General features: G+C 49.2%; 2 protein-coding genes across 9 annotated transcripts; one reads left to right on the forward strand and one right to left on the reverse strand.

Annotated features, from left to right (window-relative positions):
* Nucleotides 1-718: 718 nt before the first annotated feature.
* On the reverse strand, nt 719-10,815 carry LOC122394071 (cysteine--tRNA ligase, cytoplasmic-like). Of its 8 annotated transcripts, none has more exons than XM_043390642.1 (14): nt 10,481-10,590; nt 8,892-9,056; nt 7,457-7,635; nt 6,690-6,885; nt 6,087-6,227; nt 5,348-5,488; nt 4,835-5,045; nt 4,397-4,638; nt 3,889-4,122; nt 3,511-3,649; nt 3,002-3,219; nt 2,435-2,597; nt 1,676-1,884; nt 719-1,220 (listed from the first exon to the last, which is right to left on the reverse strand). In XM_043390642.1, exons 2-14 carry the CDS (start codon nt 9,027-9,029, stop codon nt 1,089-1,091), a joined length of 2,343 nt encoding a protein of 780 aa, XP_043246577.1. In that variant the 5' UTR covers nt 9,030-9,056; nt 10,481-10,590; the 3' UTR covers nt 719-1,088. The 8 variants fall into 8 exon arrangements, with proteins under 8 accessions (XP_043246577.1, XP_043246580.1, XP_043246581.1 ...); XM_043390645.1 differs by having other exon boundaries at nt 10,263-10,528; XM_043390646.1 differs by having other exon boundaries at nt 10,478-10,508.
* Nucleotides 10,816-22,156: 11,341 nt separating this feature from the next.
* Nucleotides 22,157-23,834, forward strand: LOC122394074 (prostatic acid phosphatase-like). Its single transcript, XM_043390648.1, has 2 exons — nt 22,157-23,055; nt 23,307-23,834. Exons 1-2 carry the CDS (start codon nt 22,168-22,170, stop codon nt 23,574-23,576), a joined length of 1,158 nt encoding a protein of 385 aa, XP_043246583.1. The 5' UTR covers nt 22,157-22,167; the 3' UTR covers nt 23,577-23,834.
* The last annotated feature ends 1,528 nt before the right edge of the window (nt 23,835-25,362 follow it).

Raw genomic sequence — 25,362 nt, forward strand, 5'->3', positions numbered from 1 at the left:
GATTATCATTCCACGGAAACATTCGCCAATCGACACGGATAACATACCTACATCTCTGCTTTTGTTTTTTATCCCTTTGCAATAGATAAACAATTATATCGCAATTTTTTGTCATATTTTTTGCGATAAATTCAGACTGTTCATGTCTCATGACGCTCTCCAAGAAATTTAACGTCAATTTCGGAGTCCATGACTTACATAACACATTGTCCAAACGGAATGTTTGCTTCCAGGTCTTGAAATCATTCAGTTGAATGACCACTTTCGGAATTAATTATTCCCGAAATTAATTGTTTCCGAGACTTAAATCACAAGTGGCTGCACATGAGACCATAACGATCGACGGCAGAGACATTCAATAAAATGCGCATCTTTTGCGCCAGCTCCGGCTTCAATTCCACAGGCAATGCATGAAAACACGGTAACCCACCCCTGGTGGCGTATGCTCGAACTTCCAATAATCTTCTGCCACCACCTTTTTCAGCATCCCAAAGCGCATCGCTGGCAAAGGGAATATCGGTGACTGACGTGAACCATGCCTGAACTATGCAATAAGCGTTCACGTATATTTTCACACTGACCTGCGTGGGAAAATTATGTAGCATAGACCAACTTCATGAGTGCGTCCAGTTCTGTGTGCGCAGGCGCTAGCATTGAGGCCCATCCCATGTAATATCTGGCTCTGCCTTTACTCATCGCCACTACCCAAACTCTTTGGTAGACTTCCGCAGGCGTGTATTCCACCATGCAAAAGGCACGGTCACAACGGCCACAAATCGGCACGGACAGGCGATCTGCCAACCCACCCCCGCGGAAGCTCAGCCCGACATTTGAGGTCACGCTCAAATTAAAGCAAACGGTAGTAACAACTAGCGATGTGACCGAAGCGCGCACAACCGTGGGCCCCACATGTGGGGGTTTCACCAGCACCCAACACAATAGGAAAACGTTGCAACGGCTTATAAATTAATTCCAAATAAATGTATCGTCAACCTAGATTTTAGTTTCAGATCAGTTAAATCTGCACCCTCATAAAAACGTTTTGTTCCCAAAACAAACTTTCCTAACACTTCAACATATGCTATAGGTTACGACTCTTTTGCGTTTTGGGAGGCCAGGAACTCATTATATTTCTTTTCTTGTGCCTGGTAGAGCTTCAGGAGCTTCTTCAACTGACCTTTGCTGACTTCCTTTCCCTCCTTGTCGTGAGTCGGCATACCCTGTGGGAGAGAGACCAAGGTTAACCACTAATAACCAGGTTAACACACAATCTGGACTCAATGGCCGACAACCGACAGGCTTACAGAAAAGGACACCTTTACCCATTCGAGGTCATTGTGGTCAAGCCACACATAAAAAGCTCAATAGTAACCGCGCATTTTTTGAATATTCGCACTTGCAGTACCAATTTAAGGGACACTTCCCCTTTTATTACGAAATTGAGGAATTTTTAGGTATTTCGAGGTTTATATCCGTAGTTCTGAGCATTGCGCCTGGTAAACATAACATTTATGCATTGTCAGGACACTGAAGCACAACGAAGAAAATAAATCGCTCAAATAAGGCTCCATAAAAAACAACGCGACACAGTAATTTATCGAAACCTGAGGATAAGCCGCACAATGAAAAGTTAAATACGGCATGCGCTCAGCCGCTCGCTGGTTTGAACTCTCACCTTGTCGTCCCACTGGGAGTACTTGTCGGTGTCATTTCTGAACATCTGGTGCGGCGGCACTCGCCGCTGCGCCTCCCGCTCGGCCTCGACCCTCATCTGCTCCAGGCGGCGCCGCTCCTTCTCCAGGCGCTTCAGCTGCTCCTGACGGGCCTTCTCCTCACGCTCTTTGAGCAGCGCCTCGCGGCCCACCAGCTTCAGCACCACCTCGCCTAGAGGGGGGGGGGGGGGAGGGGGCGTCAGTGGCGGAGGCTACAGGAATTTGAAAACCGCAAGTGACATACCAACTACCAAGTCGCTGCGGGCAAACTGGAGGCTTCCTGTCTCGTCTCAAAACCAGCTATTATTGCAGCACAGTAATTAAACAGACACATGGCACATGTGGTAATCAGAAGCTTGCTGAATTCAGTCTCGCTCTTTTGATCCTCTACTTTCAGCACTCGTCTTCTAATGTGGACCGTTATTCAACCATGAACCAATCCCACCACAATTACCATTACAATTCTCCTTCCACCTGTCTATCACCATCCTTCTTTCCTTCCCTCTCCCTTTCTCACCGTCTCTATCCTCCAGCCTGATCCCCAGCACGGTAAGTTTTCCTCCCCCTCCCCGCTCTCACCGTCTCTGTCCTCCAGCCTGACCCCGAGCTCCGCGTCGAGTTCCCATCCCCCTCCCCCGTTTCCCCTCTCCCTCCACTCACCAACTCTATCCTCCAGCCTGACGCCCAGCTCGGTAAGTTCTCCCTCCCTCTCCCTTTCTCACCATCTCTGTCCTCCAGTCTGACGCCAAGCTCTGTGAGGTCCTCGTCCCGCACCCGGTCACACTCCTGCAGCACAGCGGGCACCTGGTGCTCGCGGGCAGTCTGACGCACCCGCTCGCGGAACTTGCCCAGCACGGTGAGGTAGGGCATCACCAGCGACTCCACCTGGGCGAGGGAGCATGTTCGGGTCAGTATGGGCCGGGGTATGGTCCATGCGGAAGGTGGGTGCAATGGGGTACGGTCAGCGATTCCACGTCCAGTTCAATGGGGTGCGGTCGGGTATGGGTTACTTCAGCTACCAACTACACTACGCTCCGTTACCAGCAATCACCAACGTGAAACAGTCAGATACGATATTACCAGGAATTTCACTGGCTAGTGGGCCGGAGAAGTCGGGTGTGAGGTCTGTGGTACGGAATGTGTTTGTACCCGTTTCATCGCACTAACGGCATATCATATTACAATTATAAAAACGGCGTTGTTATGATAAAAAACAAACAACCTTACGAAAAATCAACGAAACAAAACATCGACCTCCTGCCAGTCCCTGTTCTTCCTCCCTAACTCACGTCAGTGGTGGTGTCGCCCTCCAGCGGGAATCCGATGGCCGGCCCGCCGGCCGGGATGGCACCGAACACCTTCAGCATGCGCGTGACGTACTGGGCGGCGTCGGCGAGCAGTTGTCGGTTGGCCACGCCGCCGGCCGTTCGCGACTCGTCCACATACGTGTTGCAGGCGGAGACCAGGTCACGCAGGGCCTCCAGGCAGGAACGTGTGTCGATGTTGTCTGTTGGAGGTCGTAGGAAGAGTCAAGGTGGGTGTAAGAAGACAGCGGAGCGAGAATGGAGTGACGAGGAGGAACTGGGAACAAAACAAGACACATCGACGCTTAGATATGTCTACTTAGACACATATGTACGACACTAGGATATATCGGCTGCTTGAAACATACAACTCATTAACAATTACATCCAGCTCAGCAACACGCCAAACGGTATTTACTTTCCCTCACCTCACCTCCCAGTCATTTCCCTGATATCCCCAGCCCAGTCCCGGCCGCTTCTCGAGCGCCACCTACCGCACAGCGCCTCGTGGACGTCGGTGCGGATCTGGCTGAGTGTAGCGTTCAGAGCCAACTCCCGATCACCCCACTTCTGGAAGAAGTCCACCCCGGTTGGCGCAGTACGCAGCACCGACTTCACGTACAGGAAAAACTCCTGTGAAGATAGAGAACACACAAATGATAAGAAAACCCAGCATTCAATTGCCATGTAAACAAATGATGTGGTAAAAACCAACAAAATATGCGAAAAAGACCGTAGAAATAAGCAAATGCGTCAAACAAGAACGTTTAACACGAGGTTAAATCTTCATTTAGGACACCCCTGACTTACTTCGCCTGATCTCCGTCACATTCAACTTCTCAGCCCTCCCCTATATTTTACCACAAACTCACATTGACGGCCTTCTCGAAGTTTTTGGCGACGTCCATGGTCTGTTCGCTGTAGTCGAGCGTGTCCTTCCAGGCGTGCATGAGAAAAACGAGCCGCAGCTGGCGCGCCGAGTGTCGCTTCAGCGCCTCCTTGATGGTGACAAAATTCTTCAGCGACTTGGACATCTTGCAGCCAGCGATGGTGAGGTGACCAGAGTGCAGGAAGTAGCGTACCCAGTTGTCGTTGTTGAAGTACGCCTGCGAAAGGTCAGTATCATGAACTTGTACCCTCGTGTGAAAATGATAATTACCGGGCAATCGCATAATGATGGAATGGTCGGCAATCTGTCCTGGGATAGGCTGAGGCCATGATGAATTGCTGTTAGACGCCTAGCAAGACTGGTTACAAGTTACAACTCGATCGCACCAACTGCATCGCATTCTCTTCCCTTACCGAAGTCTCCTGTCCATCCAGCCAGACCCTGACCACTACCCCTCTCTACACTATATTCCTCTCGGTCCCACGCCGTACCTCAGCCTGCGCCAGCTCGTTGTCGTGGTGCGGGAACTTGAGGTCGTATCCGCCCGTGTGGATATCCATGCTGGCGCCCACTATAGCCGACGCCATGACGGAGCACTCGATGTGCCAGCCGGGCCGGCCGGCGCCCCATGGCGACGGCCAGCTCGGCTCACCCGCCTTGGACGCCTTCCACAGCGCAAAGTCGTTCGGCGAGCGTTTCTCCTTCAGACGGTCCTCCGAGACGCTCAGGTCACCTGGGGAGGGAGAGGGGAGGTCAGGGATAAACTCAGGTCACCTGCGGGGTCAGGGGTCAGACGTCAGGTCGCATGTGAGGTCAGATGTCAGACGCTCAAGTCGCCTGTTAGCAGTTAGTACAGGCTTGCGGGTCACAAATGAGATCAGAGGTCAGCTCAGGTCACCTGCCCTCTAGTACGCCCCTCCAGTACGTACCCTCGCCCTCCTGGAGCGCAGCACTGTCTCCGTACGCCTCGGGCACCAGTTTGGCGTAGTGGTGGTTCTCGGCCGCGTCAAACTTGCCCACGTCAAAGTACACCGAGCCTTGCGACTCGTACGCCATGCCGTTGTCGATGATTTTCTGGATGTAGTCGACGATTTCGGGAACGTACTCGCTGACACGGGTGACCACGTTGGCCGGCAGCACCTGACGAGAAGAGGGGCGACGAGAAATGTAGTTAGAGGAGGACGCAGGATTTAAACTTGAGATGAATACTTGTAGGTGTCATGATTTAGCGCACACAGTTATCGTACAACAGTCATAAATAATATTTTACGCTGACAACTTTACGTTTAAGGCGTCATTCGACACTGTAGTCATCTGAGCCTCGTATAACCGACTTTGTGTTAGAGTAGCAAAAACGTTCACATCTTCTAACACAGAGGATAGGCAGAACAGCGAAACCCCTTTACCACATTCACGGTTGTTACACTAACTGCCGGTCTTACGTTGAGGGCCTCCATGTCAGCGTGGAACTCTCCCTCCCAGTGGCGCGGCAGATCGGCGAAGATGGAGTTATCGGTGACGGTGTGACCGAGCCGGCGGTCCAGCCACTCGGCCAGAGGGTCACTGGCCTCCGAGAGCAACAGCTGGGAAAACGGGGGCAACCGTTACCATAGGAACAGCGAGTCACTGGCCTTAGAGAGCAGCAGCTGGGGGAGAACAGGGAGTAACGTTTACCACAGGAAGGAACGGGGGCAGCGGTTACTATAGGAACAGCGGGTCACTGGCCTCAGAGAGCAGCAGCTGGGAAAACGGGGGCAACCGTTACCATAGGAACAGCGAGTCACTGGCCTCAGAGAGCAGCGGGGAACCGGGGCAGCGTTTACCTTAAAAGCATATACCAAGGACTTACAAGCTACTTGATATGACATGATAAAATGATTTGTAAGTTATTGATTGTACCCTACCCACTGCCGGCCTGCTCCCGTGCCATGCTTTATCAATGACTGACCTACTGAACTACCAATTATAACCTCCACACAAATGTCATCCAACCATTCACTGTCACGGACGTGTGCCAATCTGTCAAACTCAACGAATCATTTCATTTCACCTTTCATCATTCACTTGACAGCCAAAATATCCTGCCGGGCGCGGGTCATGTAACCGCCCTGCTCCGGGACAGCCCACCCAGACTCAGCCTTCCCCGCAGAACCTACCAACTGACCCCCGGCCCCGTCTCACCTGTCTCGCCTCAGCCAGGTCCCCGCCCTGTTTGACAGCGGCCTCCACCTTGTCGATGGCCGCTGTGAGTCTGTCCACCAGGCGGCGCTGCATGCCTCGCTTGTCGGTGTCTCGCTCAGCGGCAGCCTTCTCGGCGTATATCTGAGCGTGGGAGAAAGGGTGGTGTGAAACTTAGTTAGAACCTTCAACGGCAAGATATCACCGTACAGAATGGAATGGGGGGGGGGGGACTTGATTTGTCGCATGCAGACGAACTGACGAAAGGCGAATAAGGCTGCTCGTCTAGAGCACAGCTGATGAAAGACGAAGAAAATATATGCACCACCGTAACAAACATAGGGCTGCACTTAGACAGAGCAATCGAGCCACAGATAATCACAATGGACAATTAAGCATTTTATGCAGCACTAAGATCCCCGCCCATTCAACACCACACATCAACTAGCCTAGCTCTCGCCATTCCCACTCCAATTCTTGACTACCCCTCGCCCAAATTACCTTCTTTACCCTTCAACTGCCACACAGATGATTATCAATTATGTCCACTGGATAGTAGCTAGTGACCAAGCATTGAGCCTCCCTTCCTCCCCCAACACTCCCCACCTTGAGCGCCTCGGAGCAGTCGTCCACCATCTGTTTGAGGTCGCCGGTGCGCTCGGCGTACTGGGCCAGCAGGTGCTGGTGGCGCGCGCGCCGGATTATCTTGTCGTCCACATCCGTCACGTTCATCACGTAGGTGACGTCGTAGCCGAAGTAGTCGGTCATGACGCGACGCAGGATATCGAACGAGATGTACGACCTAGCGTGGAGGGATATACACAAGTTCAATGATGCAACACGCGAATAGATATGGCGTGTAAGTAATGTCTGACCCTTTGGTCACTGTTGCATGTGATGTGTCAAAATGTTATACCTTGGCTGCCAAGACTTTAATTTATAAATAAAGAGTCAGGCAGTATAAACATCCTGGGGTTATCATATTCGGACATAAATAACCAATATTTTTGCTGCAATCCCCGCATATCTTGAATCGTATACTGATATGTGTCAATTCTACATTGTGTAACGACTATTTAGCTAGGCTCGTGTCCTTCTGCGTAGTCAACTGGCCTGTCCATGTACCGTGCACTCCAGTGAGCTGACTTGACGTGGCCCATGTCCTAAGACATGTTTACCATGGTCAGTGTCCAGTGGACCGACCTCACGGCTCGAGTAACCGCTAACCGGTGAGCCGATCTTACGTCCCAGTCCAGTGAGCTGACCTGGCGCGCCCTGGACTGACTTGGCGTGCCCTCTTTATTTAGAAGACTGACCTGTCATGCCCTCTTCATCTGGCGGACTGACCTGGCGCGCCCCGCGCCTGTACTGACCTGGCGTGTCCCATGTGCGAGGCGTCGTAGACGGTGGGCCCGCAGCTGTACCAGAGTACCCGGCGGCCAGCCTGCGGCACAAACAGCTCCTTGCGCCGGCTCAGACTGTTGAACAGGTGCAGCTGAGGGGTGGCAGTGCCCTCTGGCGGCGCCCACTGCGGCTGCTCTCGGCGCGCCATCTGTCCGAGACACACGGCACTTTCAGTTGCTCAGTCAGACGCCAGTCAAAACGGAAAACAAATGCCAGATTCTTGAGGCAATGGTATCAGCGACAATCTTAGACGTGATAAGCAACAGCTTTTATGGATGCATAGTGGGCAACTCATAAAGTTGTCAATCACACCAAGGCACCAGTAAATCCTGTGGTATCACAGGATTCTCAGAAAATCAGTCATTTCAAATTCACAGGGTATAGACCGTGTATCTGTGAATACACAACAATTTTTACAACACACCTAAAATACACTTTACAATTTTACATCTTATAAAGCCTCAAAGGATGCCACTAAAAAGCTAACTTTGACCTGAAGTGAAACTTCCTAGTCAAACTTATGAAAAATGAAACTGAGTTATTGCAGTGCAAACTGTAAGTCTACAGCTGAAACAGTACCTACAACACCACACTGCAAGACTGTAGTAGAGGAAGTTACAGGACACAGTTGGGACAAAACATAAAAATACATAGACCGGCCATTCCCCACATCTTGAGCTATGCTATGCTGTCATGCATGAATGTACAACCACAGTAATCAAATAGCCATTAGGCCCCATGTCTGTCAGGCACACACCAACTCTCTCATTCATTTCTATTTCTATTCTGCAAAAAGGATCAGGACATCATGAGGTACTGATGTCCTAAGAAGTTTTCAAACAATTAGATCATTTTTTTTCTTATGAAGAAGTCATTCATCACATTGACTTCACATTGACTAAAAATGCATCAATTTTTGTGTATGCTATTTATAAATATCTGGATGCTTTAGACAAAGTTCTGATTGAAAACTAAGTGTATAAGGTACATATAAAATGTGGATAAGATGAGTTTAGTATCAATCAGGTACGATATTTTGAAATGCAAACTGAAAATCACACAAGAGTTCTCTGAAAACAAACCTTTCAATGAGCTGAATTAATTCAAATGTTAGTGAACCTTTGGAGAAGAGAAAGGATGGTAGCTGAATACTGAATATCAAAATGAGGCAAAGGTTAGGGCACAATTTATTGCAGAAACTTTCGCATACATTCAGTCCAAAATACAAGAAAGCAAAAGCATTAAGTCATACACAATGCGATTAGTGAGGAGACTTTGAATGACAGGACATGTTACACTGTAACAGACAGAAAGGAACAATAAACTAGGGATACCCAAATGCATGAATTCAAGCAAGCACTCATGCTCTATAGTTTTGATAGTTCCCTGATTAAGAAAACTCACATTTGCCAAAAATCCTTTTCTTTTCTTCCTTGCTCTGGATATAAATCTGACTTGCTTGAAGAATGGATATTGCTGTTGAGTCAAAGCGACCCAGCAATGCACACTAACTACTTTGCTACTTCTTGAGAATACACTCATTCATATGACTGTTTGTAATTCATTTGCCTGAAATGATTGCAAGATGCTTTTACATTACATCTACAGGAAAACCAGTACCTATCCATCGTGTATGCTTTATAATTGAGTTTAGAAAGAGCAGCAAAACATAATATGGTACGTTTGTAAGATGGCAAATTGTGAGTGCAATTGAGTGCAATCATTTTTTTTTTGCTTCTGGTTCATAAGCACTTGTGAGTTCTGAACACAACAGCTCAACAAAATCAGCATTACAATCACAACCAAAACCCATCCCAACCATACATATACCAGATCACTATATTCTTATTTAGCTTAGCATGCAAAAAAGGACAATTGTTTCTGTAAAAATAGCTGTACACCAAAACAAGCAGATGCTTTCCTGAGCTCTTTGACTACACCTTTATTTATCTGACAGGCTTTTAGAAAGGAGCCAAGCCATATCATTTTATACAATAGAACGAAAAGAAGAGACAAGCTAGCATGCAAGTTGCAATAAACACATCATTATCTTGAATTCAATAGACTGGGTTAATTTATTCCAAGGCCATCATTGCCAAAATAACATAAGAATGCCTAAAAGAGCAAAAATCTCAAAACGTCACAAGAAGACAGAGTGTTGAAAGCTGAACTTAGGTAACTCATGTCAAATTATAGTGTCTGACTTGTCTGATAACATGGCATTGGAGGCTTGTCTGATAACATGGCAAAAGAGGACCAAGCCCTTATACATACTAATCACAAAGTTCACTCTGCTATACTAGATAAATCCAGGGTAAATGGTGAAAACAGGGTGCTGAAGGGGATTAGGTAGGTACTAGGTAGGGTACCTTCCAAATCAATATAAATTACCTTGGGTATTGAATACCAATACAAATAAATTGAAATACAAGCCAATACAAATGAATAGCCACATCACCAAACTGAAACTAAAAACAGACCGTGCTGACAACAGCACACAGGCAAAAGCCTTTCTCAAGTTTTAATAAAAGTTATTCGCAGCAACGCAGGGTGAATCGCTAACTGAGGGCAGTTTTACCAACAGAAAATAGGTGACTGCCAGAATTTTTTGCCTAAAAACCACTTCACATAAGAAGCGTAAACAGTAAATGTAAAGCCCTATCCACTTACATGCCCATCGAATATACGCCACAAATGTGAAGCGGTCTTTAAGCAAACAATTCCTGCCGACGGCTATTTTGGTTGGTAAAACTGGCCTCTGCACCATTTTCTTACCCAGCAACATCCATCCAAAAACAAACAATTATCTTACCTAACACAAGAATAAGATTAACTTTAAAGAAGTTCCAAATTCCAACTCAAACTGAACTCTATTGTATCATGTATGTTCAAATAACTGGAGATATCTGTCTAATTTGAAATCTAATGTAATCACTCATGGGTGATGGGCACATTGGAAGCTAATATATCAGTAAAATATGCTATATTACTACCGTGAAGGGCCTCTCTGTTGTGTGGAACGAAACTCAGAAAGGTGTCAGAGAACAACATATGCATGGAGCTGTGCCCACGATGCAGTAATGGATTGCCATTAAAAAAGTAAGAGGATGTCTATGACGTCACGAAATTAAGAAGAGAAAGGAGCAGTAGACAATTTATGCAGTTCCCAAAATTTTCCAAACACAATATGCTACGCTGAATTTGATGAACTTCTAGCACCGTGTATCATCAATTTGGAATCATTACTGTTTTCTAACTGCTTGACACCAACTGAAACCGACAAATCGTTTTATTTGGCAAAATCTATGACATCATCAAAAGAAGTAATGTGTCAAAGCTCTATTGTACACATCACCAGCTTGACTGGTGGTGAATGTGGCGCAACTGATTCAAAAGCAAGCTCGTCTTGGCGCTTGTTACGGTCACGCGGCCAGCGACGCGGGTTCGATTCTTAGGTAAGACAATCATTTAGATTTGCTTCTTACTTCGTAGCAGTTGTTTTGGTAAAAGTATACATTGAGTCCGAGTGACACCCCGCCTCGTAGCAAGAAACTTGTTCGTGAAAACCGTCAGCATCGGTGCAGTGGTCTTATTGGCGCTCGGTCGGCTCCTGCTCTCTCTGGACTCTGGCGACCTGCGGCCTGCGACCTTCCAGGCCCCGCGGTTCGGGATAACGTAAAAGGTGAGTTTGGACATAAAGGGTGCTTCAGCGTCGAGTCGTCGATCACTTCCTCCGTCCTCTTATACAGCCTTGCCTCCGTCCTCCGACAGGGAGGCGTTCACTCGTAATTTTTTATCCCGCGGCCCACTGGGGGGGGGGGGGGGGGGAGGGCTATTCATAGCCCCCTCCCGTTTTTCTGCAATAACTTCCAAACCGCTTGACGTATCGACGCCAAAATTTCAGTACCTTCGGCTGCATCAATTTGACACCTTGTGTCAAAATATGAACTTCGTAGCTACCATAGGTCGGCCGGAAATGACGTCAGAGTGACGTCATTTTCGGCCGATTTCGACGCAAAACATTGAACCACGGCAATCGCTCTCAAGAGCTCAGGTTTTGAGCTAGATCCAATTCCTTTGCATGAAAAGACTCAGAATAGACTGCGCTATCAAACTGCTATCTCGGATTTTCAAAATTTCGGAAATTTTTACTTAATTATATTTTTTTTCAAAAAGTTTATTATATTTTTTGACTTTTCGAAAAAAAACGGAATAAAGGTATGTGATAGAACGCATGCTTATGACAAACTCTAGCAAGTTTTAGCTAAAGATCTTCAAAAATGGCCAAGTTATACGCATTGTTGCAAAAAATTCACAAATTATTGATTTTTCAAAGCAATTTTTCAGTACGTATTTGACATCGTACACCAATATAAATGGCACCATCGTGTCACTGAGCTCAAACTGCATCCAACAGACACCTTTTTGTTGAAAAATTTTAACTTCAAAATTTGACCTTTTTTGACCTGAAAATGACCTGACTTAAGCTAAATTCGACTCAAAATGACTTCGAATGACACAGACGACATCAAATTCGAAATATATGGCCTAAATGGACCATTAAACATGTGTCACGTGACCGACACATGATATAATATTTCCGTGACCTGTGATGACCTGACCCTGACCTGAAAATTTCAGCAGAGTACAAGTTTGGTACCCTCAGGGTATCTAGAGCATCTGTTCACGAGTGTGTAAACCAAAAATAAGCCTGATCTGACTTGTAAGACGGCGGCCAGCCCAGAGCCCAAAATGTGAACAAGCCAAAATTCTAATAATTTTTACTTTGACCTGACCTGTGACGTCATCGGTGACCTCGAGTTCAATGAAATTAGGTTTCGCTGGACAGTTGTTCCGTGGCTATCAGACCCCGTTTGAATTTTGACAATCGGCCCAGTAGTTTCGGAGTTAGGAGGGGGGGGGGGGCTATGAAGAGCCCCCCCCCCGTAGGGCGTGTTATACGCAGACCCCAGTGGGGCGCGGATTAATTGAGAGGTCTTGGGAGTCTTGGAAGGGAGTGACGGATGTCCTTCCGGTCTAGGCTCGACGCTCGTGATAGGTACTCGGGCGGTGATGGAGTTCGGCTGTCGCCTGTCGGCACCCCCCCCTCTTGTGACGTCTTAGCTGTCGATGCCGGCTCCGGCATCTGCATGGTTATGGTGTACTCAGTCCAGCCCCAATCTGAGCCTGGAATCCAAGACCAAAACGTGTGATTTCAGGATTCTGCGACCATCGTGGTTTGCTGCGACATGATAATTGAACTCTCACGACTCACGGACACAGGCCCTGAGGCCAGGGCTTTTGTGTTTTGTGACGGTCGACAAATGACAATGGGCGTCGCGGAAATTCTTCAAATTTTCATCGATTTCGAGCACTGTGGGGGCGGGGGGGGGGGGGGCTTTTGCCCCGACTCACTCACCCCTGGATCCACCAGTGCCGATTGAGCGTTTAGTTGTATACCTACCTACCTACGAATGGGAAAATTTTAATAGCATTACGTTGTCCGTGCCTTTCTTTCCGTTGTTAAATATTTAAATGCAGGTAGGTAGATAGGTGCTGTTTGAATTGATTGATACTTATGTAAAGTAGATGAACAGAACAATCTAATTATTGTGAGTAGTACCTTGAGGTACGAACTGAATTCACAATGCACTGACACTTGATAGTGGTATACGGACACGGCACACCTGAATTTTGGACTATGTATATTGTATAGCCCGCTACAGCACGCCTCGAAAATGCGTCCGACGCCAGCACAGTGAAACGAAAACTGTTGTTGTTTGTTGGCGTATTCATAGGCGGCGGAACGGGGAGGGCACCGGGGCACCTTTGAATGTGGCATTTCGACATTAGCTCTATGGGCGTTGCATGGAAAGAATGGGACCAAAAGTCGGCAGTCCCCCCACCCTTAATTGAAGGTGTTCCGCCGCTACTGAGTGTAGGTATTGAACGTATTCAGTAGAACAGCCTCTGCTTAATGTTCTGCTGCTCTTACCTGTCTGATCCGATAAGAGCAGTTCAAAGACTTAGGTATTGGTGCAACTGTCAAGAGCGAAGCTCATGCAGCATTGTAGCAAGCACAATTTTACGGTTAGCTGAATTCTGACGCAAGCCCCGGATAGTAGGTACATAGTACATACGTCAAGAGCCGTCAGACTATCAGATGCCTATCCGACTCCTACCGGTAAAGGAATGACGTCATACAGCCCATACGGGTCAGGAGCGGATCCAGGATTGCCATAGGTGGGGGCAGTCAGCACAGGGGCAGCACATTTTCCGCCTACGGGGGCGGCATTCACTTCACTACGGGGGCGGCATTTCGACTTGAGGGAGCGGCACTCTGACTTCAGGGAGAGAAGCTACATAGTCTGAGGGTTAAATATAAAGTCAGAGAGTTACTTCCAGATATAACTATGAAATGAACTGAAAAGAAATGCTCATTTCTGTAAAATACACTCCACCGCCTATCGAAAAATGCTGCTCTCCGCCGCCGAAGGCGGAGGAGGGCGGTATTTCTTCGATAGGCTAGGGGCTTCGCCCCCAGAGGTCCCCTGGATCCGCGCCTGATACGGGTGACTAACTACGCTACACGAGAGTTCGGAAATCCCGCGGCGCGGACGGCGCTCCAGACGGCGGGTCGCGTGATTGTCCGGCACAAAACCGGACAGCACGCTGCAGCACATATCAGTCGCCGGCACCAGTCCGCCGGAAGACGAGTCGAGAGACGCCACAGACGCCCGGAGAGCACCAGACATGCTGCGGTCGGCCGGACCAGTGCTGCTACTGATGGCCCTCACCGCCGCTCAGAGCCCCAACTGCGACATCGGCCAGCCGGAGGCGCTCAGCGACTGCGTCAAACAGCTCCTCGAGGGTCTCCGGAACGACGTCCACCAGAGCTCGGACCCGCTCCGGCTGCCGGGCTCCACCAAACAGGACGGCAGGGTGACCACCACCGTCTCCGACATCCTCATCCACGGCCTGTCGGCCTACAACATCGACCACCTGAACGTGGAGTTCCCGGAGGGCGGCACCAGGCTCAACGTGCAGGCCACCACCAGCTGGCCGCGCCTTCGTGGAAACGGGCACGCGAACGCCAAGGCCGAGAGACGTATCTTCCGCAAGAAGCTGCGCGCCTCCGTGTCTGCCGACTTGGAGGTTCGCGTCGATCGTCCGGTGGGCAGCCTGGACGTGGCCCTCGAGATCGACGTGCATCCCAACGGCACCATCGCGGCGCGGCCGCTCAACACCGCCGTCTCGGTCACGCTGGGTGACATCGACGTGGATGTGGATTTAAAGGGCGCAGGAGGTGTCGTAAACCAGCTGATTGGCGATCCGGTCAGCAAGATCGCCACGGCTGTCGCCGAACACTACTGGAAGCGCGAATGGCGCCCCAAAGCGGAACGAGAGGCGAAGCAGGCGCTCGAGAAGGCCATAGTGGAAAAACTCGGGGTGCAGCTGAGTGAGCTGCTTCACAAATGAACTGCCTGCCATGCGTAAGAGATCGAGGTTCTGAACAGTGCTTTGATCGCAACAGTGGCTTGTTTTTCACGTATCTTGATCTCTGCGTAAGGAGCTGTAAGAACAAAGTGATTTAGTGCAACAGGCGTTTTCTGGAAAGTGTAATAATGCGGAAGGGGTTTTGGGGTGTTACCTGTGATACGTTTCTTGAGAAAATATACCACCAGAAGGTTTTGTAAAGAAGAGTATCCCTTCTTCTTAACCGCAATGCGCGAAATCTTTAGAAATCTAAGTGAAGTTCGCTTTCATAGGCGCGATACGACATGATGCAGAACAAATGAACTTAAAAGGAACTGAATGCTGTAACTGAGCACGATTAAGATTATGGTGAAGTTAAACAAATATGGTTGTCTGTTGCTCATGAGTAAGCTTGAGTAAACAAGTAAGCTCATGAGAAAGCTTTTGTATCTGAAGACGAGCCGTGCTCGAAATAGTATGCCACTCATCTCTAAAATATATGTTTCAAATATAGCTTACTCATGAGCATCAGACTACCATATTTATTTAACTTCACCAACAAATTAACTTCAGTCTCTCACATGAACGCAAAGTAAATTAACCTTCGCCAGTATAGGGGGGGGGGGATCGAACGGACCCCTCCCCCTTATGTTAGCGGCTGGCAAAACACCAATACGGGTGAGGGCAAATCGTCTGAACTAAGGTTTAGTCAGACGAACAGAAATTATCAACTGATCACTGGTTGCCGAAGGGGGACCATTCGGTCCAAATTATCTTATGGACCCAATTCCAACCACTATCCCAACGGAGTATTTTCGCAATGTGCCCGCCGTAGGGTGAGGAGGCGTCTAGGCCGGAGGCCGCACGGTTTCCGTTTGACATTTAAAACCACTCGATCGGAAGTGGCGGAAGTGGGAGCAATATGAGGGGCAATGTTAGGAGCTACCAGCGAGCATCGAAGCGTCTTTAACCAGACTGATATCACCTGTCAGCTCAGGAGAACGAACTGAATATAAGTTCATAAATATTTATATCAATAAATAAAGCACAAGCAACATACAACGTGAGTCGTGACCCGGCCGGAGTCGTGACACAACCATCAACTGTCTGGGGCAACGCCCGGATTTTCCTGACCGGTCGAGCCCACGGGGCTAGCCCCGTCGACCGGTCAGGTTCCGTTGGGCGATGCAATCAGCCTGACTTCTCCAGATTATCGACGGCTCGTATTGTAGGGAATTCCGAACGGGTGTTTCATGTGTATGATTCTGCTCATATTGCACCGTCGTTTTGTTTAGTCTATTATAAGGAAATCCTATGACTTTTGTGTGCACTGCGCCGCGGAGCTGATTGCGACTGAGGTCCCATGTTGAAGAGTCGATGATTGCGTAGGACCCCAGTTTTAACGTCAACACTACCTGCCTCTTATCACAGCCTCCTATCGGATTACCCCGTAGGCCAGGTACTGCCTACTTCAACTTCCACCTCCACCTCCCTCCTAAATGTCTAGATAAGGTAACCGGTGATCTTTTATCACCCCAATGTTACACACTTCGTCATCTAAGCCTCGATGAATTTATCAGGATCGATGTAGACGTTTCCAAGCAGTGTTTGACGCCCACTATCATTTTATCCTTCTCGCTGAGCCATCTGTAGACGTCACAACGCTGAATTTTGGCCTGCAGTTTGTCGACAGAGAGTCGGTGTAGAGCGCTGTAGCCGTCAACAAGCACTGTGACGCATTTAAGTGACAAAGTTCTTGCCTCTCATCGATTACCATGCCTAGCTCAAGCTTTTCACCATTCGCAATCCCACAGCTTTTTCGTCTGTGCTGCCACACGCGACCTTATGCCCCAACGCTATGGTACGTATGTACGCTACGGCGGTAGCTCGTTTTACGCTTTTATCGGACCTCGTATCGCTGCTAAGATGCGGAGTCAAAAGCTGCCACCGACCAAACAGACATTCCTGATTCCTGTATGAGGAGTCTGCGTCTCCCTCATGCATTTCCCCTTGGTGAGTGTGGGTCATACGGTTTCATAAAGATATTGCGCATGTAACCATATGAGGCCATTAACTATTATTTAAGTAGTGGATGTAGTAGAATACAGTTAAAAAGAACGAAAGTATTACCATCGGCGCATAATACGCCGACATTATCTGATTCTTATAAAACGACCCGCTTCTAAAAGATGTGGTTTCCTGGGGCGCAAAATATGTACATATGTATTGTACGCCGTGATGTTAGATAGCACCCAAGTTTTATTAAATCGGCCGCTGGTCTCGTGCTTTCTACCGACTCCAGAAAGTTATGAACTTAGCTTGTTATCCTTAGGCTTCGAAACTTTGCACAAATCCCAGCCCTGTGCGACAAACTAATTTCGTTGCGGTGTTGGCTGTTGGCCAACAAAGCCAACAAAGTTGGCTGTCGCCAAAGCCTGAGTCGTCAACTTTCGGCCGTTCATTGTTTAATGCTCAACACAGATAGGCTCATAGCAATTTTATATTCATCAAGCATAAAGAACAGTCAGCCAGTTAGCACAGCCAACACGAGCACACGTATAACAGCAAAAATTGGAGAATTCACTTTGCGAAATGCCCAATAACAATATCACACATTGTCATGCCCTCAACAAATACGACACAAGAACAGGGTACACATGTTGCCCTATTGGGCCAGTAAGTGACTATGATACTCACACCTTAAGTTGCAACATGTCAAGTCCAAGGGCGACTGACAGGTACCAGTTAAAGCTCAGTGTCCATCTGACGATCACACGTGGAGCAGCTCACTGAGCTGCACCCCGAGCTTCTCCACGATGGCCTTCTCGAGCGCCTCCTTGGCCTTGCGCTCGGCCTTGGCGCGCCAGCTGCGCTTCCAGTTGTGCTCGGCGACGGCCGTGGCGATCTTGCTGACCGGGTCGCCGATCAGCCGGTTCACGATGCCGCCCAGGCCGCCGATGTGCACGTCCACGTCGATGTCACCCAGCGTGACCGAGACGGCGGTGTTGAGCGGCCGCGCCGCGATGGTGCCGTTGGGATGCACGTCGATCTCGAGGACCACGTCCAGGCTGCCAACCGGATGGCTGACGCGAACCTCCACGTCGGCAGACGCGGAGGCGCGCAGCTTCTTGCGCCAGATGCGTCGCTCGGCCTTGGCGCGTGCGTGTACGTTTCCACGAAGGCGCGGCCAGCTGATGGTGGCCTGCACGTTGAGCCTGGTGCCTCCCTCTGGGAACTCCACGTTCAGGTGGTCGATGTTGTAGGCCGACAGGCCGTGGATGAGGATGTCGGAGACGGTGGTGGTCACCCTGCCGTCCTGTTTGGTGGAGCCCGGCAGCCGGAGCGGGTCCGAGCTCTGGTGGACGTCGTTCCGGAGACCCTCGAGGAGCTGTTTGACGCAGTCGCTGAGCGCCTCCGGCTGGCCGATGTCGCAGTTGGGGCTCTGAGCGGCGGTGAGGGCCATCAGCAGCAGCACGGGTCCGGTCGACCGCAGCATGTCTGGTGCTCTTCGGACCTCTGTGTTTCGACTCGTCTTCCGGCGGACTGGTACCGTCAACTGATGCCGGCTGCCGCGCGCCGCCCGGTTTTGTACATGACAGTCACGTGACCCGCCGTCTGGAGCGGCGGGGCGGGATTTCCGGGCGGGTCGTCCGGCCATGCCATCGGCCTGACTGCTCCCGATTAGTGACGGCTCGTTTTGCAGGAAAGTCCGAGCGGGTACTCCATATGGCTAAGACATAGCATTTTGAATACTGTTCGAGTATATGCTACATCCGATCAGGATAATCACATAAGTATAACTGGGCTGTTTTATGGTATCGAATGGGACATCTAATATATAGGGATCAACGTCAGGAAATGGACAAGGGGTGGTACTTTTGCCAATAGCAGTGGACAGTCTTTTGGCAAAGCTGAGCAGATACGGCGTTGATAACCGCTGTTTGCGTGCCTGACTTACCGTACGTACGCAGACAGGTGCAGGGGCGCAGTTCCGCCGCTGACACATGGTGTCGTTCAGGGCTCTTTGTTGAGCCCAGTGTTGCTTCCTTTATTTTTAAACGACTTTCGCAACATTTGTCACTTTAAAAACATGAGCTGTGGATGCGCCGATGATGCTCAATTTTTAAAAGTCGATTTCATTGGAAAGTTACCTGACTTGGAAGTTGCAACGCTGTGACTGTTGAGAAGACTGTCAACCGCATTGCTTGACTCGCTAAAAACAGACTGAGACGAAACCCTTCTGAACCGGCCAACTTGTTTTACCAAACCTTGCCAGTACGTATAGTGGGTATTTTGTACGTTTCGGTGAGATTTGAATCACTCGTGTCCTAAGACTAGAGCCATTCTTAAAACAAATATCATTCAAATAAACACGAGACGTATACCTAGGACATGCGGTTTTTTACCATCAAAGTAAAATCGTACGTTCAAATGGGATCCGAGCGGGTGAGTTTTTGTCCGTTTGACGCTATAACAATTTGCAATTATTTTCGTTGTTTACTTACTTACCATTAATTCAACATTCACGGCGCACTGTTGTTGGGATTGTTGGGAACGCATAAAATCGATCGTAATTTTGTCTATGCGCTTGAAGGTAGGCATTCGAATCAGTTATTGGATACGGCCAAAGCTCTTTCCAATAGCTTTTATTTCGTCCAACGACCAGCGGGTATGGAGAGCTAGCTCGAATCCTCGTTAATGTTTAGTGGCTAACCATATTATTGTGACGCGTCGCTTACCTACCTCAGCACGTGGCTGGTTGTACGCCCTTCAACCTCGTGACATGTGTCTTAATAATAATCCGATTATGAATACACCGCGATAGTGATGTCTGTGAGATGATTGACAATATTTTTTTCTCTCAAGTGTAGCAATAAGAACAATTACGGTCTCTTCAGTGGCCGGGCTTAAGTTGATTTGATTTTTTGGAAAGATAGGTAGGTAAAGGTGTAATTATGGCGTTGATGTAAGGCTTTTTAATGATATCGTATTGTTTGTCTTAGATAAGATTTGATATATTTAATGTACAAGTTATACATTTGATGCGTTTATTTCTCTGAAATCCAATTCACTTTCACTAACCTTTCCTTTCACTGCCCGTGCTCTTGAGTCTTGACGCTAAGAATTTTCCAGGTCGCAGGGTATCGTTGTCAACTTCTGGACACCGTCAAATAATCAGTGGGAATTCGGCTGCCGTCCGTTGGAAAGCCCGTCGGAACTGCGTCTCAGATATCGTTCAGTGTTGTCAGCGAGTAGCGTCTGGCCAGTCCCGGGTAGCAGTATCCCCTCCCCCGCCCTCCCCACATGGGGCCTGCACAGTCACAGTGCACGTCCGACCGCGGCCCGGTCATAGTTCCTGGTAAACCATTATCGGCTGCAGGCCGGCCCAGCTGCGCAGTTTGCACTGATGCCTCCAGCACACACCAGACGCCGTAAATACTCGCTTTTTTACTGTTTATACTCGCTTGCCTTCTTCCATCTGAAAGTACCCGTGGATGCCTTTGTTGATCAGAATGTTATTATAATTGATATTTACAGATACATCTGAGGCAAGCATCTGAGGTGAGGTCCACAGGGAAGATATTATCATACGTCGGGTATGATAACACTTGAATAAGAACAAACAGTTTTTAACAAAACAGTTTTAGGCATGTACATGCATACTGCATAAGCTGTTTGACCGATGGTGTTTTATCTATATGTAAGCTAGACAGCATCGCCAGGCTGCTTTCATGCCGCTTCAAAAGGTCGTGTCACGTTTGAGAAATCGTAAAACTTCACTTAAACCTGCTAGTTAATTAATACTTGTGATGAGTTTCAACGTTTACATGTCATGACTAGTCTCGTTTCTTCTTTTCGTCAAGGATAATTTTCACGATCCGAGACTTCTCATGGACATGTGCCTCGCGTGATAAATTAAGATATCCCGGAGAAGTGGCTCGATCTCGGGCATCCTGGAAGTGTGCTAGACATTCGAGGAAGTCATGGCGCAAACCGAATAAGTGCAAGAGGCCGTAGGCCTGATAGCAATGAGACGAGGCGGCCGACCTGCGTCAGTCCAGAAAGAAATGGCGTTTGCTTTTTGGATGACGAAAACCTGCACAAGAGACCCCGATAACTTCAATGTGCAGCCTGATTCTCACTTGTTTAACAAAGTTAAATGCTCTGTAAAGCTAACTGATTAGCTCACTACGAATTGCTTGGCCAGGTATGTGGTATGATAACGCTGGGCAGTTATGTGTAATGCTTATGCATTATTCATGATACTGCCAAAGGCATTCGTTACTTGTGACGTTTAGTCCTGAACAAAGATGGAATGACCAACTAGCTGTCAAGGGTACGTGTGCAATGTGCCTCCGTCGACCTACTGCGACCATCCGGAACAGTGCGAAAATTTCGTCGGCTGGTATCACACAGGTTAAAGTTCACGTGTCACGTGTGCTGATGCTCCGAAGTCGCCCCTGTGCGCGTCCCATGTGGAAGCCGTCATGCCTCCCATGTGACAGACGTCATCATGGTACCTTGGGTCCCATCTAGCCGGCTGATATGGAGCGTGAGATTGGCCGGCTGTGGCCGCCCCCCAAGAGATGTTACACAACGTCCAATCCAGATGAGCTTCTGGGAGTGTTTTTTTTTTGGGGAAAATGGATAAAGCATTCATACATGGGACACGAATTGGGCTTAGACGTTTCAATTACCACTAAAACTCAAACGGAAGTCCAGTGAGACCTTATGCTATAAAGTCTCGAAATCATCGTTGGATTCAGAGGCATTAGGCATGCATGACCTTTGCAGCTTCATTTTTCGTCCCTTTATAAAATTTGCCGCATTCTTCGGAAAAAGGGAAAACTGATCGACTGTGATCAGAAAAAAGCTGTTGAATTCTTCTGCATCGCTTGATTCAATGAATCTAGGTTACTGGTTAAAAGATGTACACAAAAGAATGAAAACTAACCACAATCTCATTTGAAAGAGATTGAGTAAGTAAGCCCATCAACTGACAACTAGATACGGAACCAGCACTACGGGAGATAAGCACAGAAGTTCCAGCTGCCGCTTAGCGCCTGTCCATCGATAATGTCGCAGGTACAGCAGGTGGCCGGTGCTCACGCCTGTATCTGCGAATCACGGCCACCGTTAGATAACACCCGGGCTGGCGGAATGTGGTCCTCGGGCGCCCCAGTCTCCGCGACAGTCCGCCGCCATGAAGACTCCGAGCCTGGCCCTGCTGGCCGCCGTGCTGCTGCCTCTGGCGGCCGCCGCCGCTCCCGACACCCTCCGGCTGGTGAATGTGGTGTACCGGCATGGCACGCGCACGCCCATCGAAGCCTACCCGACCGACCCCAACATCGGCGCCTGGCCGCAGGGCGACGGCCAGCTGACCAACGAGGGCAAGCAGAACCAGCTCGAGCTGGGCCGCTTCCTGCGCAGCCGCTATGACGGCTTTCTGCCGGAGCTCTACCACATGAACTACACCCACATTGAGGCGTCCGACGTGGATCGGTGTCTGATGTCGGCGCAGGCCAACCTGGCCGGCCTGTTTCCGCCGCAGGGACAGGACGTCTGGGACGCCGAGCTGGCCTGGCAGCCGATCCCCGTGCACACCGTGCCGTTTGAGGACGACTACAAGTTCAAGTCCTACAAGATATGTGACGCCTACAACGCGGAGCACGACCGCGTGTACAGCTCGCCTCAGGTTGAAGCGGTCAACGCCGAGTACGCCGGCCTGTACCAGTACCTGACCGAGAACAGTGGCGACCTGGTGGCCGACGTTACGCACGTGCAGTACCTCTACGACACACTCCGGATCGAGTCGACCCACAACTTGACGACGCCCGAGTGGGCGCTTGCCGTGCCGCCTGGCTATGACGCGCCGGCGTTCCCCGATCTGATGGAGCCCCTGGGAAACCTCGACTTTGCCCTGCTGGGTGCCACGCCACTGCAGCGTCGGCTTGGTGGCGGCACTCTGCTCAAGGACATACTGAAGAACATGAAGGCCAGCGTTTACGGCTACCTGAGCCCGCCCAACAGGAAGCTGTTCGCCTACTCGGGACACGACACCAACGTCGGCTGCCTGCTGACCACTCTGATGGTGAGTCGATAACTGGAATGTAGGGTTGCTGAGGTGATGTTTCGACAACCTTCCTTGATGACCTAATTGATGCTTGTTCAGGTCTTATAGTATGCCTACGGACCATAACTGCCAAGCATGGATTACTGAATGAACCAGTATCTTTTTTTACTAGCGCCAGCATACTTTTTGCCCGTATAAGTGCTTTAAATGTTTAAACATGTCACCCACTCCCCTGAAGGACGGACTCACATCGTCTCTCACTACCGCAGGTATACAACGGCGTGATGCCTCCGCTGGCCAGTGCCGTGCTGGTGGAGCTGCACGCGGAGCCCGAGGTCGGTGCCACCGTGCAGCTGTTCTACCGGAACGACACCACCGCGGAGCCGTACCCGCTGCAGCTGCCCGGCTGCCAGCTCAGCTGCCCGTGGGACACCTTCGTCCAGCTCACCGCAGACGTGGTGCCAGACGACATCGAGGCGGAGTGCGCCGCCGTGCCCGAGGGCTACGTCCCCAGGGCGAACAAGTGGCGCCGTGACTAGGCCCCGCTCCGAACGGGCAGGAGGGAGTCATGCGACCGCGGGGAGCTCAGGCTGAATTGAGTGGACGATGACAGAAAGTCTGGTTGGGAATAGTCGCCATTTTGAATATGTTTGATGAAACGAAACTGTGTTGCTTCTTCTATGATTTAGTTGTACAGTCAGCACATCCAGACGACAACGCACACTGTTTTGATTTTGTGTAGGTACTGCTGATATACCTACAATATACATATGTCATCTGGGCAATACTGAAAGCTGTCCTACATTTTTCTTTATCGTATTTGTTATACCATGTGAGAGAGCCCAAAGCTGGACTCGGGAAGTCCGTTTAGCCTATCATAAATCTACAACATCGTACACCTCGACCTCCGCCCGGCCACGGCTTAACTCACCACAAACATGCGACACCCCTGGGGCTCAGGTTGCTCACAGTTCTTTGAACTCGGGTTGCCGCCTCAGCCCATCGCCGGCGGTGGTTATGCTGCGCGACATAAAACACAATCACAGATGACGTCATCTGTGGGAGTGACTCAGCCGGGGCCGGCCCGCCCGAGAGTGGAACAGCGCCGCAGCCACGTACCGCGGCGAGCGCTGGCCGCCGGGAAACGGCCGGGGATTTTTACCAGCTTGTAACCGCAGGCGAGGCTGCTTTTATTGCCTGCTTCTGATGGCATACGCTGAACGTGTTCGATAGGCGTAAGGGAGTTGAGGGAGAGGAGACTAATGATTGGTTGATGGTTGGGTAGTGGAGGTGACTGGAAGCGACTTTATTTATTTATCCTCATAACGGCGAGAGCAGGCTCGCTTTCGAGGGGTATGTGCGTGGAGGCTGAAGGGCGATGATCGACGGTGGCCACTAGTCTGTACAATGCACGCTAAGTGATTACAGACTTATTCCATATTAACAAAAGGATTTCACGTCCCCAACAATCTGATGTAGGTACTGATTACTGAAGGCAGGAACTTCAAAGCTGCATAATGAAACCGTAAATGCCTAACTTGATTTATAGTGTGCCTATTTTTGTAACTCAACGTTTAATTATAATTTAGGTACGGGGACCCGCAGTTGCTACTGTACACGAACCCCAACTCTAGCCGTCTGTCCTGTTCAGCAGCAACCGATAACATTGATATCGACTGCCGGTCCCTGTACAAGAGCAGCTGAGGTTTTCTGTGCGTGCCTTCCGATAGCTTATTGTTGTTCCCTGTGAGGGTGCTGGGACAATTTACTCAGGGTCGCTGTACAGTAGCAACTGCAGGTCCCCGTACCAAGAGACAAATCTACCTAGTTAGGTACGGTGAGTGTGCTGTTTTTTCTTTAAAGGTAGTGTGCCACCTTTGAAAGATTTCCCATTTTATTTTTCCTAGGATAAGAAGCTTCTGTTTTTACCTAATATCGCAAAAAAATCAAAAATGGGCCTGGAATAGTGCCTTTTTCGCCTAAAAGTTTTTCGGTTTTTAGATATGTATAACAACTGTAGTGGGCTCACCTGCAAACAGGCGTCGGGCAACAATCGCGAATGCGGCGCACTTGTGACAATAAGCAAAGGTCATTATAGTGTTACGACCATACGACGTACGGGAATGAGTTATCAGCTGTCTAATCGTAGACAACACAATGTCGAGCCTTTAACTGTAAGCCCGTATTGGTATTGTTTCTTTTATTTGGCTGTCGAACATTATTTATGGTTTGAAATATGATTTTATGTAAAATAATTGATATGAAAAAGCCGTCTTATAAGTTATGACCCCATTTCACCACACGCAAGTGGCAGAAATGACAATG

The sequence above is a fragment of the Amphibalanus amphitrite genome, unplaced genomic scaffold (genome assembly GCF_019059575.1).
Source record: "Amphibalanus amphitrite isolate SeventyFive unplaced genomic scaffold, NRLGWU_Aamphi_draft 000571F_arrow, whole genome shotgun sequence".
Taxonomy (NCBI): domain Eukaryota; kingdom Metazoa; phylum Arthropoda; class Thecostraca; order Balanomorpha; family Balanidae; genus Amphibalanus; species Amphibalanus amphitrite.

Excerpts from the sequence above, each read along its gene's own strand:
- LOC122394074 (XM_043390648.1), top strand. The coding sequence starts at position 22,168 with ATGAAGACTCCGAGCCTGGCCCTGCTGGCCGCCGTGCTGCTGCCTCTG. Across the intron at positions 23,056-23,306 it reads GCCTGCTGACCACTCTGATG|GTATACAACGGCGTGATGCC; the intron begins GTGAGTCGATAA and ends TCACTACCGCAG.
- LOC122394071 (XM_043390642.1), bottom strand. The coding sequence starts at position 9,029 with ATGAGTGTATTCTCAAGAAGTAGCAAAGTAGTTAGTGTGCATTGCTGG. Across the intron at positions 6,886-7,456 it reads TCGCACATGGGACACGCCAG|GTCGTACATCTCGTTCGATA; the intron begins GTCAGTACAGGC and ends CCTCCACGCTAG. Across the intron at positions 4,639-4,834 it reads TGCGCTCCAGGAGGGCGAGG|GTGACCTGAGCGTCTCGGAG; the intron begins GTACGTACTGGA and ends CTCCCTCCCCAG.